Source organism: Vanessa cardui, chromosome 2, assembly GCF_905220365.1.
Source record: "Vanessa cardui chromosome 2, ilVanCard2.1, whole genome shotgun sequence".
In the NCBI taxonomy this organism is placed as follows: Eukaryota; Metazoa; Arthropoda; class Insecta; order Lepidoptera; family Nymphalidae; genus Vanessa; species Vanessa cardui.
In genome coordinates, this window is record NC_061124.1 from 7,407,854 (window position 1) to 7,423,605 (window position 15,752).

Sequence of the window (15,752 nt, forward strand, 5' to 3'; positions counted from 1 at the left end):
CTCAATTAACTAAAATCTATTGCGTTATAATACGAATGACATTTTCAGGGTTGGCAGCTGTCACGTGTCAAATTGTATTTGAAACTTGAAATGTCTTTGATTACAAGAGGCATACGTGTTTGCTATGGTTCCAGTTTGCCGGCGATTGCACTGACATCGACTGCTAATAAATTCCGCCCCCTTTGTCGTACATATTCAGTCACACAGAAACAAGTGCCTAAGAAAATGGCAGCAGAGAGAACGTTGCCTCAAATATTTAAGTTCGTCGATAAGAATGCGGAATCTTACAAAGCTCTTTTAAAAGAAGCAGTTGCTATTCCATCAGTGTCGTGTGATCCTAAATACCGTGATGATTGTGTGCGAATGGTACACTGGATGCAGGATAAATTAAAGGAGGTCGGAGCATCGACGGAACTAAGAGACATTGGTTATCAAACGATTGATGACAAACAAATAAAACTACCCCCTGTTCTTATTGGTAGCTTAGGAAACGTACGTTATTAATTAATTAGATCAAACCATGGCATTTACCTTGTTCATTATATTAAAACTGTCTTGATTATTTTAAGGATACTACAAAGAACACAATTTGTGTATATGGACATCTGGATGTCCAACCAGCCCTTAAATCTGATGGTTGGGAAACTGAGCCATTTGATCTCCAAGAAAGAAATGGCAAACTCTATGGGCGAGGCTCTACTGATGACAAAGGACCAGTTTTGGGGTGGCTACATGCAATTAATGCATACAAAGGCATTGGTGAAGAGGTATGTATATATGATAATAAAATATAACAAAATGATTGATAGATAAAATAATTTATAATATATTTCACCAACAGCTACCAGTAAACTTAAAATTCATATTTGAATGTATGGAAGAATCTGGATCTGAAGGCCTTGATGAATTACTAATGGAAAAACTAAAACCTGAGGGTTTCTTTGATACTGTGGACTATGTGTGCATTTCTGATAATTACTGGTTAGGCACTACCAAACCTTGTATCACATATGGTTTGAGAGGGATCAGTTATTATTTCCTCGAGGTAGAGTGTGCCAAAATGGATCTACACAGTGGTGTTTACGGAGGCACTGTACATGAAGGTATTTTGACAATTTTTCTTATTTACTATTCCTGTAACATTTATAATTAATTTTGGATTACATATCAGAATTGGTTTACAGAATTATTTTTAAAGAGGCAAGGTGACTTAAATTTTTATCACATACGTCATACTTCTCAATTTACATAGATTAAAGCATTAACAATATGATAATTAATGTAAAAGTAAACTAATTCACATATAGAATGTTTTGCAACAGTCTTTCCTTTATAGGCGATAAATATTTGTTCATTGATAATGATAATTTTATTTTCATCTGAGTTACTCATTGAATTATATACATACATATTGAGTCACAAGTCATATTTGTATTATCACTTGCATTTGCTCATAATATAGAATGGTATAAACAAATAAGATGTAACAATGAAACATCTGACTATAAAAGGTGATTATAGATCTGTTCACTAACAATTATTAGTGTACATTATAAAAATAATTCAATTTGTATTTTATTTTCTCAGTCTTCATTTTACATTAGTCATTGTATGCACACTAAGACAATTTTACATGCATAACCTTTGTGTGTCAACAGATCTATATTTAGATTACTCTATACATACTAGTGGCGTTAACTTTGTTTAAATGATGTTGCTATGTCCCTGTGAGTCATGGTGTAATCTTTCTTAACAAATAGGCTATCTATTTGGTAGATCCTAATAGCTGCTGAAATTGTTCAGCTTAAACTGAATATATATATATGTATTTGGCTTTCGTCCAAGAACTTTTTATTTGTTGGTATGAAAGTATGAGTAGGTGCAATGAATTTGATAAAAATTATCACTTTGAGTTGCATACAAATTTATTCATGATAATGTGCACATTGTTGTGCGTCCGGTCGACTTTTTCATTGTTTTGATAAGCTTTATTTTATGTTTTAAATAGACCATCAATGAGAGCAATTATGAAGAGAGTCCTCTATTCTCTCTCTGAAAATTAGATTTTAATTGATTTGGATATTCTACTATAATATACTTTTATTTTTAGCTATGTCAGATTTAATTTATTTAATGAATACCTTGGTCGACAAAGATGGCAAGATTCTTATCACTGATATCTATAAATCTGTGGCTCCGTTGCTTGAAAGTGAAAAGAAGTTATACAACTCAATCGACTTTGATCCCGAGGCATACAGGTTTGCATTAGTTTTACATATGATCCATTGGAATAAGATGAAAATTATATATAATAATACATTCAAAGATAATCCGAAATATTTTTATATATAAAAAAGTTCCTCGTGTTTATATATTATAGGCTGTTTGTGTAAAGATCATATTCACATAAGAAATAAATATTGATAATTTGGGTTAGCGTACTTAATTCAGAAGTGATCGGTTTTACGAATTTTGCTGATGCTACATCTAAGCTGTGTCGTACTATATTGCGATCTATCTCAAACACAGATGGTATTAAGTGCACAAGTCTGTGCACGAACTTAAGTACTCACAGTTAGATGACTCTGAATAGCCAACTTTTTATTGACGCGACCTGGAAAATATTTTATTAACAAAAAAAAATTTAAAGCATACTTTACAATAATCATTTTTTTATATATATCTTTGAAGATGGATAAATGAATTCGAATAAATAATAGAACACATTTATTATCATAGATCGCGTGTAATCGTGTTAGCAACTAAATAAGATAAGCTAATCTGTAAGTTACGCAAAATTACTTCATCACCTGATATTGTAATCAAAATGCACTAAGATTTATGGACTGAACACGTGGCTGAAATAGGATCTCAATTTTAACGTGTAACACTAAATCGAATTTGAGACTTGATGCGCGCCAAAATTTTATTTTTATTATATACATAGGCAGACAGGCAAATAAGCTATCTGTCAGGGTAAAGGGCCATTAACGCCCGTTGATATTGGTGCTGTAAGATATATTCATATGTCTTTTACACTGAACCACCCTTACGAACGAAAATGTTATGTTTTGTTAATGAGCTAGTGTAACTACGGGCATAACCCGTAGTTACACTAGCTCACTCATCCTTCATACCGGAGCACCACTATATTGTTATAGTACTGCGGGTATTTGCTATTTGGCGCTAGAATGGCTAGTACATGGCCCTACCGCCAAGTAATGCAATTTCATATACCATTGAAAAATACACGGACTTTGTATGCCTTACAGAAAATCAATCGAGGCTCATAAACTAGCACATAACGGTGTCAAGGAACAACTCTTGATGCATCGCTGGAGATATCCCAGTCTATCGCTGCATGGAATTGAAGGTATGTAGAGAAACTAAATTATGTATAATACATGTTTGTCAATCTGTGTATTGGGCCTATTCGGTCTTTACTTTGGGCCCTTTTAGAACCTAACAGAAAAGCAACCAGTACTGGCAGAGTACATCTTTCACCTCTTATCAGAAAATTAGAAAAAAAACTAGCGATCCGAACCGACTTCGCACGAGCGCAATTGATTGATGATGAAATGATTATTTATGACATCACATTAGAAACTTATATAATTATCAAAGTTTCTTTAATATATTGTCTATGTATTTATATACAAAAATCTTTCTCTTGAATCACTCACTCTATCTAATTAAAAAAAACTGCATCAAAATACATTTGGTAATTTTTAAGATCTAAGTATACACAAGCACATACAGTGGAAAGAGACTTTGTTTTATACTGTGTAATGATAATTAAAAAAACATTTGAATAATTGAATTCTTAATTAAAACATATTTAATCATTTCGTTTACGAACTTGTCTTAAGTTAGAAATGATTATCTATAGAATGTGTAGAGCGATAAAGCAGTTATTTAACGGGTTTTACACAAAGATAAGGATAAGACACAAAACAACAATGGCACCAGTAGCTTGTGATGTTTGAAATTCGAATACAAGGTCGAATTAATTGAATTCAATCATCGAATATGAATCGAGTCTTCTCTTAATCGTCTTCGGCTATTTTTAAGTACGGAATATATGAAACAATAAATATATGTCTTTTTTTATTCGATTTAAAATAAATATGTGTTTGATGATGTATTTTTGTTTCATGTTCGTATTTTCTCATACATCATGTTTTTTTTATATATAGTTAAATAAATGAAACTCCTTTCTTTTTACTTATTTAACAATATAAGAAACAATAACATTTTGTTTATTTTAAATTTATTTATTGAGCCTTGGTGGTGCTTTGTGTTATTAATCAATACTTATAATATACATATATGAGAGGTACTCTGTCTCTCTGTTAAGCGTTAATGACTAAACTATTGAAAATTTTTGGACGAAATTTGGTACGAAGTTACCTTCACCCACAAGACATAACAGTTAAATCCTTGAATATTAAAATTTGGGGATGACATTTGGCGTGTAAGTTTTATACATTTCATGCGGGTGAAACTGCTTCAGCTAGTTTAATGCAAATTCAATTCTAAACGACGTTATTGCAATATAAAATATGTAATTATAATTATTTTCATATACAATAATTATCTTGGCGTTGTGCTCTCCAAAAAGAGAACCATGGATCCACTTCTGCACAGGAGCTATAAGTCAATTTCAATCACAATGTAAATAGTCGTAGCTGATGGCTTTAATCGATTTCGATTAGAGATTAATTTTCGTCGTTACCAAGCAGGTTTAGAAATACGGAGATTATCATTTAGTTTTAAGAGTTTTGGTATTAAATAATCCACATTGTTTTTTCTAAATTTCCTCGTTTTCTCTTGTTAAAATTTTCAAATAGAATATTGATTTTACTAATTTAATTTTAGGCGCCGCCTTCCAGCCCGGGGCGAAGACTGTTATTCCAGGGAAAGTAATCGGAAAATTCTCTATTCGTATTGTACCAAATCAGGAACCACAGGAGGTCGAGCAACTTGTGTTTGATTATATCAACAAAAAGGTAAAATATATTTTCATTATATAATAAAGTGGTAAGTTTGAAAGTGACACCGATAGCCGAGAAGTTATGTGGAAGAGCAGAGATGGCCCAGTGGTTAGAACGCGTGCATCTTAACCGATGATTGCGGGTTCAAACCCAGGCAAGCACCGCTGATTCATGTGCTTAATTTGTCTTTATAATTCATCTCGTGCTCAGCGGTGAAGGAAAACATCGTGAGGAAACCTGCATGTGACAAATTTCATACAAATTCTGCCACATGTGTATTCCACCAACCCGCATTGGAACAGCGTGGTGGAATATGTTCCAAACCTTCTCCTTAAAAGGAGAGGAAGCCTTTAGCCCAGCAGTGGGAATTTACAGGCTGTTACTTTATGTGGAAGGCGGCTATCATGGTATGGGCATGTAATGCGGAGGAATGAGGAACACATTGTGAGGAAGGCCTTGAGCATGGATGTGGATGGATATAGAGGTAGAGGACGACCAAGGAAACGATGGATGGATTTTGTGAAAGACGATATGGCTAGAAAGAATGTTACTTGTGAGATGACGTCTGACAGAGAAGTATGGAAGGAGAAGACATGCTGTGCCGACCCCAAATAAAATTGGGATAAGGGCAGGAGAATTATGATCATAAAGTACTTACCATTCCAAATCAAAATCAAAATAAACGTTATTCAAGTGGGCTTTTACAAGCACTTTTGAATCTTCATATAACAATGAAGTGAAGCTACCACCGGTTCGGAAAGTAGATTCAACCGAGAAGAACCGGCGAGAAATTAAGTAGTTACTCTTTTTCAACATTTAAAAATACAGTCATGTTAGATAAATACAATTATATATGTATGTAATGTACCCTGGAAGACAACAGGTATTAACTCCACGCTTTTTTATCACCTATAAAATCTTGTATCGAATAATATGTCTTTTTTACCAATGTCTTTTTTACAAATGATTTCAACTTACGAAACGGCAAAGTTAAAAATTATCGTCGGTAAAGAACTTTTCGTTACCATAGGCCAGCAACAGTTCATATAATTCGGGGTTTTTTCATTTTGACGTATTCCTTCCGCGTGTATGTGTGCTAATGAATATTATTCCACCATTATCTTAGAATAGGCAATACATGACGGAAATACATAAGCGCTGTCGAGAACAACGTCAATTAAACCTTTACGGCGTCATAAAACTTAGAACAATACCCAATATTTCAATGAACAATATGTAACTTTCAATGAACAAAACAAGACAATATATTGTTTTAATATAATAAATTACGCAATACTTATTTGTTAGTAAATCTATGTGTATACACAGTGGATTGAATAAAGCAATGGCGATGAATTAATAAGGCGTGAGCATTTTATAAACAATTGAATTTTAGAAATAGTGAATCTTCATCATAGATCAGCTAGGGCGATGCATAAAAATGTCTTCCTTAGCAACAGCTCAGAGAAACATCTCGTAGTTATTCTTCAACAATTATTTTCGAGTTTTCGAAATAGTAATTTTTTTCTTATACAAAAATGACTATTGAACAAAAGAAAATCAAGATGAACCTAACGAACATTGTATAACACCTTTGAATATCTGTTAATTTAATGTGTGTCGAGATGGCCCAGTGAGTTAGAACGCGTGCATCTTAACCGATGATTGCGGGTTCAAACCCAGGCAAGCACCGCTGATTCATGTGCTTAATTTGTCTTTATAATCCATCTCGTGCTCAGCGGTGAAGGAAAACATCGTGAGGAAACCTGCATGTGACAAATTTCATAGAAATTCTGCCACATGTGTATTCCACCAACCCGCATTGGAACAGCGTGGTGGAATATGTTCCAAACCTTCTCCTCAAAGGGAGAGGAGGAGGCCTTTATCCCAGCGGTGGAAATTTACAGGCTGTTGTTGTTGTTGTTGTAACATGTTTGTCGTATGGAAGATGTTCGAATGTTGACGACCGGTGATTTAATGCATGAAATGATTTTGAATGTTCTGATTCCTTTTAAAATGAACGTGATTATGAAACGGTTTGGTGTGACCAGTGGGCGGAGCGCGGGTCACCCAACAAGATGCGCATCACGGCGCAGAGCGGCCGCGCGTGGACCGAGAACCCCGACCACCCGCACTACCAGGCCGCCGCACGCGCCACTAAGCTCATATACCAGGTCAGTGCCGACTTACCTCTCATACCTTACTTAGGGTATGAATGAAACTGCGGATCAATATATAACGCGTGTATATATAGTGGTGCTGAACGATACTCTATTCTAACATTACAAAAATAATAAATAATAATAAATAAATATGAGACAACATCACATACATAACTCTGATCCCAATGTAAGTAGCTGAAGCACTTGTGTTATGGAAATCAGAAGTAACGACGGTACCACAAACACCCAGACCCAAGACAACATAGAAAACTAATGGTAATCTACATCGACTCGGCCGGGAATCGAACCCGGGACCTCGGAGTGGGGTAGTCATGAAAACCGGTGTACACGCCACTCGACCATGGAGGTCGTCAAAAATGTGTTATTATACTAGTATTACAAATATGGATGGTTGCAAATTACATAAGGGAATGTGTACACGGCACAGTATACCCCCTTAAAAAAAATGATTGTAAATACATAATTTGTGTACAACATTATTTTTAAAAGAATAATTAATGTTAAAATTAGTTAAGAAAATGTCTACATACAATACAATTTAATTTTTACAAAAGAAAAAGGCGATACAAATATACAATTTTACTTCTGAATATGCATTTCACGTTAACTTATTTATAAAAATATACATATGTATAGTAATACACAACTTAGATGTAGCATCGGAAAATGCAATGGAATGAAAATAAAACCGATTACTGCCGATTTACACAACCAATAGAAATAGCTCCCTATCGCGCCATTCGACGCTATTCGTTGCTATAGATTCACACGTCATAGAGCATGTACATCGACGCGTCAAATTGACGAATATATTAGGTCATATGATATTACAAGTTATTACGTTTGTGCAAAGATCATATTCGCGTGAGAAATAAATATTGATAATTTGGGATAGCGTACTCAATTCGGATGTGATCGGTTTTACGAATTTTGCCGATGCGACATCTAAGTTGTGTCGTACTGTACCTATAAGCTGTAGCGGTTAAAAAAATTAAATTGTATTGTACAGTAATACCCCGACTTACGCTACCTCGACTTACGCGAATTCGGAGTTACGCGATTTAATTTTCTCGTCTATTCGTTTTTTGTTTGAACGCCGCGCAGTCAAGGTCAAGCGGCGGCGTTTGTTTCTGACTCGTCGTGACAGAAGCCCTCAGTTCGATTGAAAAGGGTTAACAATTTTGGAAAGCATAGACTCCAATGAAGAGCGCATTTTTGTTACAAAACATGGAATAAAAAAATTACTACGATGCTACGAGGAGTTATTACGGGAGAAGAAAAAATCATTGACTTGTCAGACGACTTTTTTACAATTTATGAAACCTTCTACATCAAAATAACTTCTTTTGTGTTTATACATACACTCTATTAATATAGTTTGTCATATTATACCGGAACAAACTTGTGTCTGAAATCGAGTCTTCATTAAACGAAGTCTCGAATTGGGGCCGGCTAAATCTAGTCCATTTCAACCCCAAAAGACGCAAGTTTGCGCGTTAACCGCTAAAAAAACACCATTTGTCGTATCTCCACGATTTGAGAACATTCCGATAGCCGCTACAGGTAGTATCGGAATACTTGGCGTTGATATTTCGAGCCTCGTTCAGTTCCGCGGTCAATTGGAAGGCAAAGCCAAATTGGCTTCAAAAAAGCTGGGCGTGCTCAGCAAGGCGAGACAGTATTTCACGTCGGCCCATCGCCTTAAACTTTATAAGGCGCAAATTCGGCCTCACATGGAGTACTGCTCTCACCTCTGGGCGGGTGCTCCCCAGTACCAGCTCCTTCCATTTGACCGCATCCAACGTAGAGCGGCTCGAGTTATCGACGATCAAGCTCTTTCCGATCTCCTTGATCCTTTGGCTTTGCGTAGAGATGTCGGATCACTCTGCATCTTCTACCGAATTTTTCACGGGGAATGTTCCGAGGAATTGTTCGGATTAATCCCGGCTGCTGAATTTCACCTTCGGACATCTCGCCAAAATTCTAAGTTTCACCCGTACCACCTTGATGTCCGAAAATCCACAACAGCGCGATTTCTCAGACATTTTCTGCCTCGCACAACCACTTTGTGGAACCAGCTTTCGCCGGCGGTTTTTCCGAACCGATACGACATGGGAACCTTCAAGAAAAGAGCGTACTCCTTTTTGAAAGGCCGGCAACGCACCTGCAAGTCCCCTGGTATTGCAGGTGTCCATGGGCGGTGGTAGTCACTTTCCATCAGGTGAGCCTCCTGCTCGTTTGCCACCTATGCCATAAAAAAAAAAAAAAAATTATCTAGAATTAGATACTAATTATTTCCTAAATGATTGTTTTATTTAGTCTCCAGTCCCAGTTAAACATACTTTGTATGTCTTTATATGCAAAATTGTACCCCGACTTACGCGAATTCGACTTACGCGGATAGCGCTCAGTCCCACCTATCGCGTAAGTCCGGGGTATTACTGTATGTAGACATTTCACTTCCACATTAAGCTTCATATAAGCTGGTCTGCTGTATGAGATAGATATGTTCATGTTATATTGCTATATAGACGGATCCCGATATGTCCCGCGAGGGCGGCTCCATCCCGGTGACGATCACGCTGCAGGAGGCCAGCTCCCGCAACGTGCTGCTGCTGCCAATGGGCGCCGGAGACGACATGGCGCACTCGCAAAACGAGAAGCTCAACGTGCGGAACTACATCGAGGGCGTGAGTACAATGCTTATAACTTCATATATACTAAACTATTTCTTTTTATGGTATAGGTTGGCGGACGAGCATATGGGCCACCTGATGGTAAGTGGACACCATCACCCATAGACAATGACGCTGTAAGAAATGTTAACTATTCTTTATATCGTCAATGTACCAACCTTGGGAACTAAGATGTTATTACCCTTGTGCCTGTAGTTACACTGGCTCAATGGACTATATATTATAAATGAGATAGTAACTCTGTCTGTCTGCATTTGGTGAATATTGTTATGAAGTTGAACTTCAAGGAAAGACAGGCTATTTTTTTTGTCAAACACATGATAACCAACCCCTAATAAACGAGCAAACCGCGGGACACAACTAATTAATCATATTTTGTTATTGTTTAATTTGGCCACTGTTTCTTTACAGCTTCGTTTTTCAATGAAAGGCAATGACCCTTTCCTTTTATATTTATTGTTTGCATTCAGTTTAATTCGATATTTCTCAATTTATATTGTCACTATATTTAGGAATCAGTTTTTGTTATATTAATAATTAATTAGATCAGTTTTTGTAGTATTCTATACCAAATATTTTGGGCCATCAAAGTTGATCCTTCAAAAACTTACACTAAATTTCCAAATACATAAAATAATATACACATTAATTCATAACACATACAAACATTTTTATTTTCAGATCAAACTTTTCGCTGCCTACTTGTACGAAGTTGGAAATCTTCCAAAGTAATCGAAGAGATCTTCCCTTCGTAACATTTTGTATTGAAGTCGGTGAACACTTTAATAAATAAACGTGTTTTCGTCCAATACTTTAATATATCTATGATTATTGTTGTATTAATTTAGTGTCAGTTTACATATACCATGGAGGTTTTACATATTTACATCGAAATGTTCTTAACATTCCTTACTAAGTACAAGAGATTCTGTTCGCATTTTACGTTCAAACGGAATGCGACGTGCCTTATTTATCAGCATAATATAAACATGACATTAAGACTGTTCGATTAATATTTTAATATGTAACGTGTTGTTCATAAATTCGAACTTAATAAAGGCGAGCGTTACAGCTTCGGTTCAAAGAGGCTCATGTGTATAATTTGGTCAAAGCGATCACTGGTATGTGTTTTAATACTATTTGCATAATATTTTTTATGATTTTCGCTTTACTCGGTTAAGAACCTTGTATTTTTATATTATTTTATTCTGCATAATAAAGTTTGTTAATTTATATATGGTATTTTATTTCTTAAGCTGGGATGACCCAGTGGTTAGAACGCGTGCATCTTAATCGATGATTTCGGGTTCTTAACTTAATTTGTGTTTATAATTCATCTCGTACTCGGCGGTGAAGGAAAATATCGTGAGGAAACCCTGCATGTGTATAATTTCATCGAAATTCTGCCACATGTGCATTCCACCAACCCACATTGGAACACCGTGGTGGAATATGTTCTAAACCGTCTTCTCAATGGGAGCTTCTTAGCCCAGCAGTGGGAAATTTACAGGCTGTTGCTTTACTTTTACTTTTATTTTATTTCTTGACATTACACAGATTAACAAGATTAACTTGACTATATTAATGTATTATGTAATGCAAAGTATATACATTTTGAGGTTTGTTTCGTTCAATCTACTTAATAAAGTTTGACTAGTTAACAAAAGACTACCATCAATATAATGAAGCAACGCTAACAATGTTCTACTTTTTAAATAAAAAAGTATCTAATTCCAAATGTCTTAACGTGAATGGAAAACTTAATAAGAAAGCACAAGGCATTGTTAATGAACAGCATTCCTTAGTATAAGCTTGATAAACTACAAACCGTCTCCTAATGGAAGAGGAGGCGTTATTCCAGCAGTGGGAAATTTACAGGATGTTACTTTTCCTTTACTTTTTTTTAAACTACTACGGGGCCCTAATTAATAGATCGGTATATTTATTATTATTTGGATTTGACATAAAAATATCTTCAGAAGTGTACTGTGAACAATTGCAATTCATGATGGTCGAGCTCGCTGTCAAACAGCCGTGACTTGTTAGTTGCTATTGTTGACTTTTTCACGACAATGTACAATCAGAATAAAAAACCTTCGTCAGTTTTCAAATTGATTCCTTTATCAAGTCTCAAACTGTTAAGTTTTAAGTCTAAAGCACTAAACTGACAAGTGCATGTAAAATTAAACTTACATAGTATGACAACTAGGTTGGAATAGTGTAACATCTTTGGACTACGTCTAGTTTAATATCGACATGAAACCTTTTAAATAGCGTAATTAGTCATTACAAATTCAAATTAGATATGATATCTTCAACTGAATTGTCAAAATATATCTGTCAGTGTCATATATTCTCGATCGGTAAAGCTAAAACGCTTAAACTGAGCACACGAAAGTAGATCTTAAGGTGAAAATCCTTTTCTTACTCGACTGTGCGTCAAAACAACACAACTGACCAAACTAAAAATATTGAATGGAATCACTTCGATCAACAATATTACAATAAAAACTGGAAACTCGATCGGTTTTGTATCAAACCCTTCGTACAAAAGAATAATTTATTTTTTCCTGAATGAGGGTAGGTTACAGCAAATATATGTATATTTAATCTTTTATCTGTTCATATGATTTTGGTAGTGAAGGTGTAATGAATTTCAATAAAAAAATCTTAAGTTTATCAACAGTAATGACCAATACGACGAATCGTTATATACCTATACGGTATTTCCATGGAAATGCCGTAGGTAAAAATAAGATTTTTTATTATAAATATTTTGCATTCGTTCATACATATTCAGTGGTGATTACTGTATGCGATTACGTGGCATTGATGTATGGCAAGATTTTCAGGGAAATACCGAATAAATAGAACGACTTTTATCTATAAGTTTAGTAATTGCATACCTACATACTTCAACGTTATTTTTAAAACACGTTACAGTACTCAGAAACTATATAATTTATTCATAAGCATTTTAATACGATCATAAAATAAGGATGCAGGATTTTTATGTTTTGTTATCTCTGGGAAATCATTTTCCTTTAACAAATTTAATAAGTAGATAAATACAGCAAGGAATACGTCAATGAATTATTTATATTATAAAATAAATAAGAACTAATTTAAGTAGCTATAAAATATATTTCTAGTCACAAGAATTGTTATGGTTTTATAACTTATTTTTCTGTTTATACCTACTTATTTAATTTCAAATTACATATATCTAAGTAACTGTAGTACTTAGTAATAAAAGGTTTTTATGATATGGTCGATAAACATAAAAAATAAATAGATTATGTTAATATATATTGTTATTAATTATAACAAAGATTCCGTTAGTAATATCCGCGAACTTTTTGTTTGTCCGAAGTTTTTTGTTTTATTTTAATTTAGGTAGTCGAGCTGCATTAAGTTAAACTAGCGCGTATTTAATAACAAATTACCAAGAATAATTGTTAAATATTTACACAAGGCATTAAGGCAAGGCGTTCTGTGTCTTGTGTTATACTAGATTCATTTTGGCCTATTTCAGAAGTGGTTAATGGTTATGTCTTGAACGTAAGTTCCTGTATTGACACAGGCTGATAAAAAAACTGGTTGCGGCAGCAAATGCATCATTACCCTAAAACAGATAGCAATGCCAACAATGGTAATTGTTATTGTATGTTATAATTATAGATAATTGATTGGAGTTGTTATTATTTTCTTTAAAAACTCAAGTTAAGTCAAAACAATTAAACTTTTTTGTCAATAATTTCATAGTAAACAAAAGTATTAAAAAAACAGTAGCAGTCCAATAATCTTCTTTGATCTCACACTGTCTATACAGGTTTTCATAGGTACACCACTCCGAGTTTCCGACGGTTCGATTCCCGGCCGAGTCGATGTAGAAAAAGTTCATTAGTTTTCTATGTTGTCTTGGGCCTTGTTGTATGCGGTACCGTCGTTACTTCTGATTTTCCATAACACAAGTGCTTTAGCGATTTACATTGGGATCAGAGTAATGTATGTGATGTTGTCCAATATTGAATATCAAATATTCTACTCAGCTTTACTGTTTCTTTTATAATTATTTAAAACACTTAATCTGTAATCTTTAACAATACCATAATCCCGTCTGGGTAGGTACCACGTATTTATCACATACTCTACCTCCAAAAGCAATACGCAGTATTTTTTTGCTCCGATTTGAAGAGTATGGAGTGTATCTAAATGATATAACATCTTAGCTCCCAAAGTAAGTAACGATTTAACATGAGGTGACCCTATTAAAATACATAATAAATGGCACAACGTAAGAAAAAAAATAGAGGAATCTATTCTGGATGAAAGTATTTGTCTTAAAAAAAATTTATTGAAACTTTAATTTCAAAGTTTTGCTTTTACAGTCAATATAAATAATTTAACTAAACATTTTATTAAAGGCGTTTATTGAGTAGCGGCTAATGCTCGCTTTTCACTTTTTTTGGATTTACGCTTACTAATGGAAATCATCTTTCGCCCATATTAAGATAAGGTCAAATATTAAAAAAAAGGGATGTATGGTTTTAATTTGCTCAATGCCTAAACTGCTATATTTCCTGTATAACGTGTAATATATTAAATTAATTATTATTAAACTCAACGGGTGTTATTTTTATCATGATTACGGTAAATACAATATTATTTACCGGCAATAATTTAAATGCATCTTTTGTAATTACAATGAGGTCGCTGTTAACCTGGAGTCTGATAAGAGAACTAACAATAGATCAATCACGCGAATATCGCGGACTTTCTAACTTTTCTAAGTGAATGTCGGCGTTCCACTAACACTAAGGTCAGAAATATAAGACGATTCCTCATACTTATGGTATGCGAAATTAATATTACCGAATGCAATATTTAGTGAGGTTGAAATATTATTCCACATATTTATTTATATAATATTTTTTTGTATGTAAGTAATTCAGCGTTTCATAATTTATTTGATTATATTCGCGGTTAGTTAGTTTCAATTAAAAATCCACTTTATTATTGAATTATCCATAATAGCTATTTTTATGAAAATATCACTATGAAAAGAGTAAAATATTTATCCACAAAACACAAATTCTGACAATAGAAAAACTAATATCGTATCATTCTTGGTGTTTCCTAAAAGGAAAAAAAAGTTAAAAATTCTGGACCTTCCGATTGAATTAATCCATTTTAATATTAATATACTAAAAGTTATTGTTTACGTTATAACTACCGTACTTTCACGTTCGGGTCATTCGATCGTTTTTTGCTTTGATTGAGCCGTGATGACCTACTAGTTCGAATACTTAGATCATTAGGGGGTCGAAATTCATGTCTCGGTTTTTTTTAAACCAGTGATTTGTCATTTGTAATAAAGTAACAGGGGAGATCTTTAAATTAAAAAAAAAATGCTCTCTATTACTATACTAAACCTACTTATCTACCCATATTTTGTTCACATTTGGGGTGCTTATTTGGTTATACCGATATTTTGGCACCAGAAAATGTAGGTTTTACCATGCTCTTGGACATATATGATCACATATATGTCTTATGATATATAACAATAAAAAAAGAGATGAAGAATAAAACGTGTAAAAATGGATTTCCTAAAGTATTTATTTTTTATTTTGACTTAATTTTTAGTACATATTGAAAAATCAAATGTAAACATAAATATTGTAATGCGATTTTTGTTACGATAAATCATAATACTTTTTTGTCTTAAAATAACTTACAGACGAAGTAAGTAGGTACTTAAAGATATTAAAGATACGTTTCCGTTATAGGGTTTTTCCTCGAATTATAATGAAACCGGGTCAAAGGGATGTGTTTAGTTTGCGTCGTATAAAGTATCCAACGGTACGTAAATAATA

General features: G+C 34.0%; 1 protein-coding gene across 1 annotated transcript; it reads left to right on the forward strand.

Moving 5' to 3' along the window:
* Nucleotides 1-83: 83 nt before the first annotated feature.
* On the forward strand, nt 84-11,106 carry LOC124537797 (cytosolic non-specific dipeptidase). The gene is made up of 9 exons (XM_047114709.1): nt 84-492; nt 570-767; nt 842-1,103; nt 2,111-2,258; nt 3,273-3,373; nt 4,879-5,009; nt 7,046-7,168; nt 9,709-9,867; nt 10,555-11,106. The coding sequence occupies exons 1-9, from the start codon at nt 91-93 to the stop codon at nt 10,603-10,605; spliced, it is 1,575 nt and encodes a 524-aa protein (XP_046970665.1). The 5' UTR covers nt 84-90; the 3' UTR covers nt 10,606-11,106.
* Nucleotides 11,107-15,752: the final 4,646 nt, after the last annotated feature.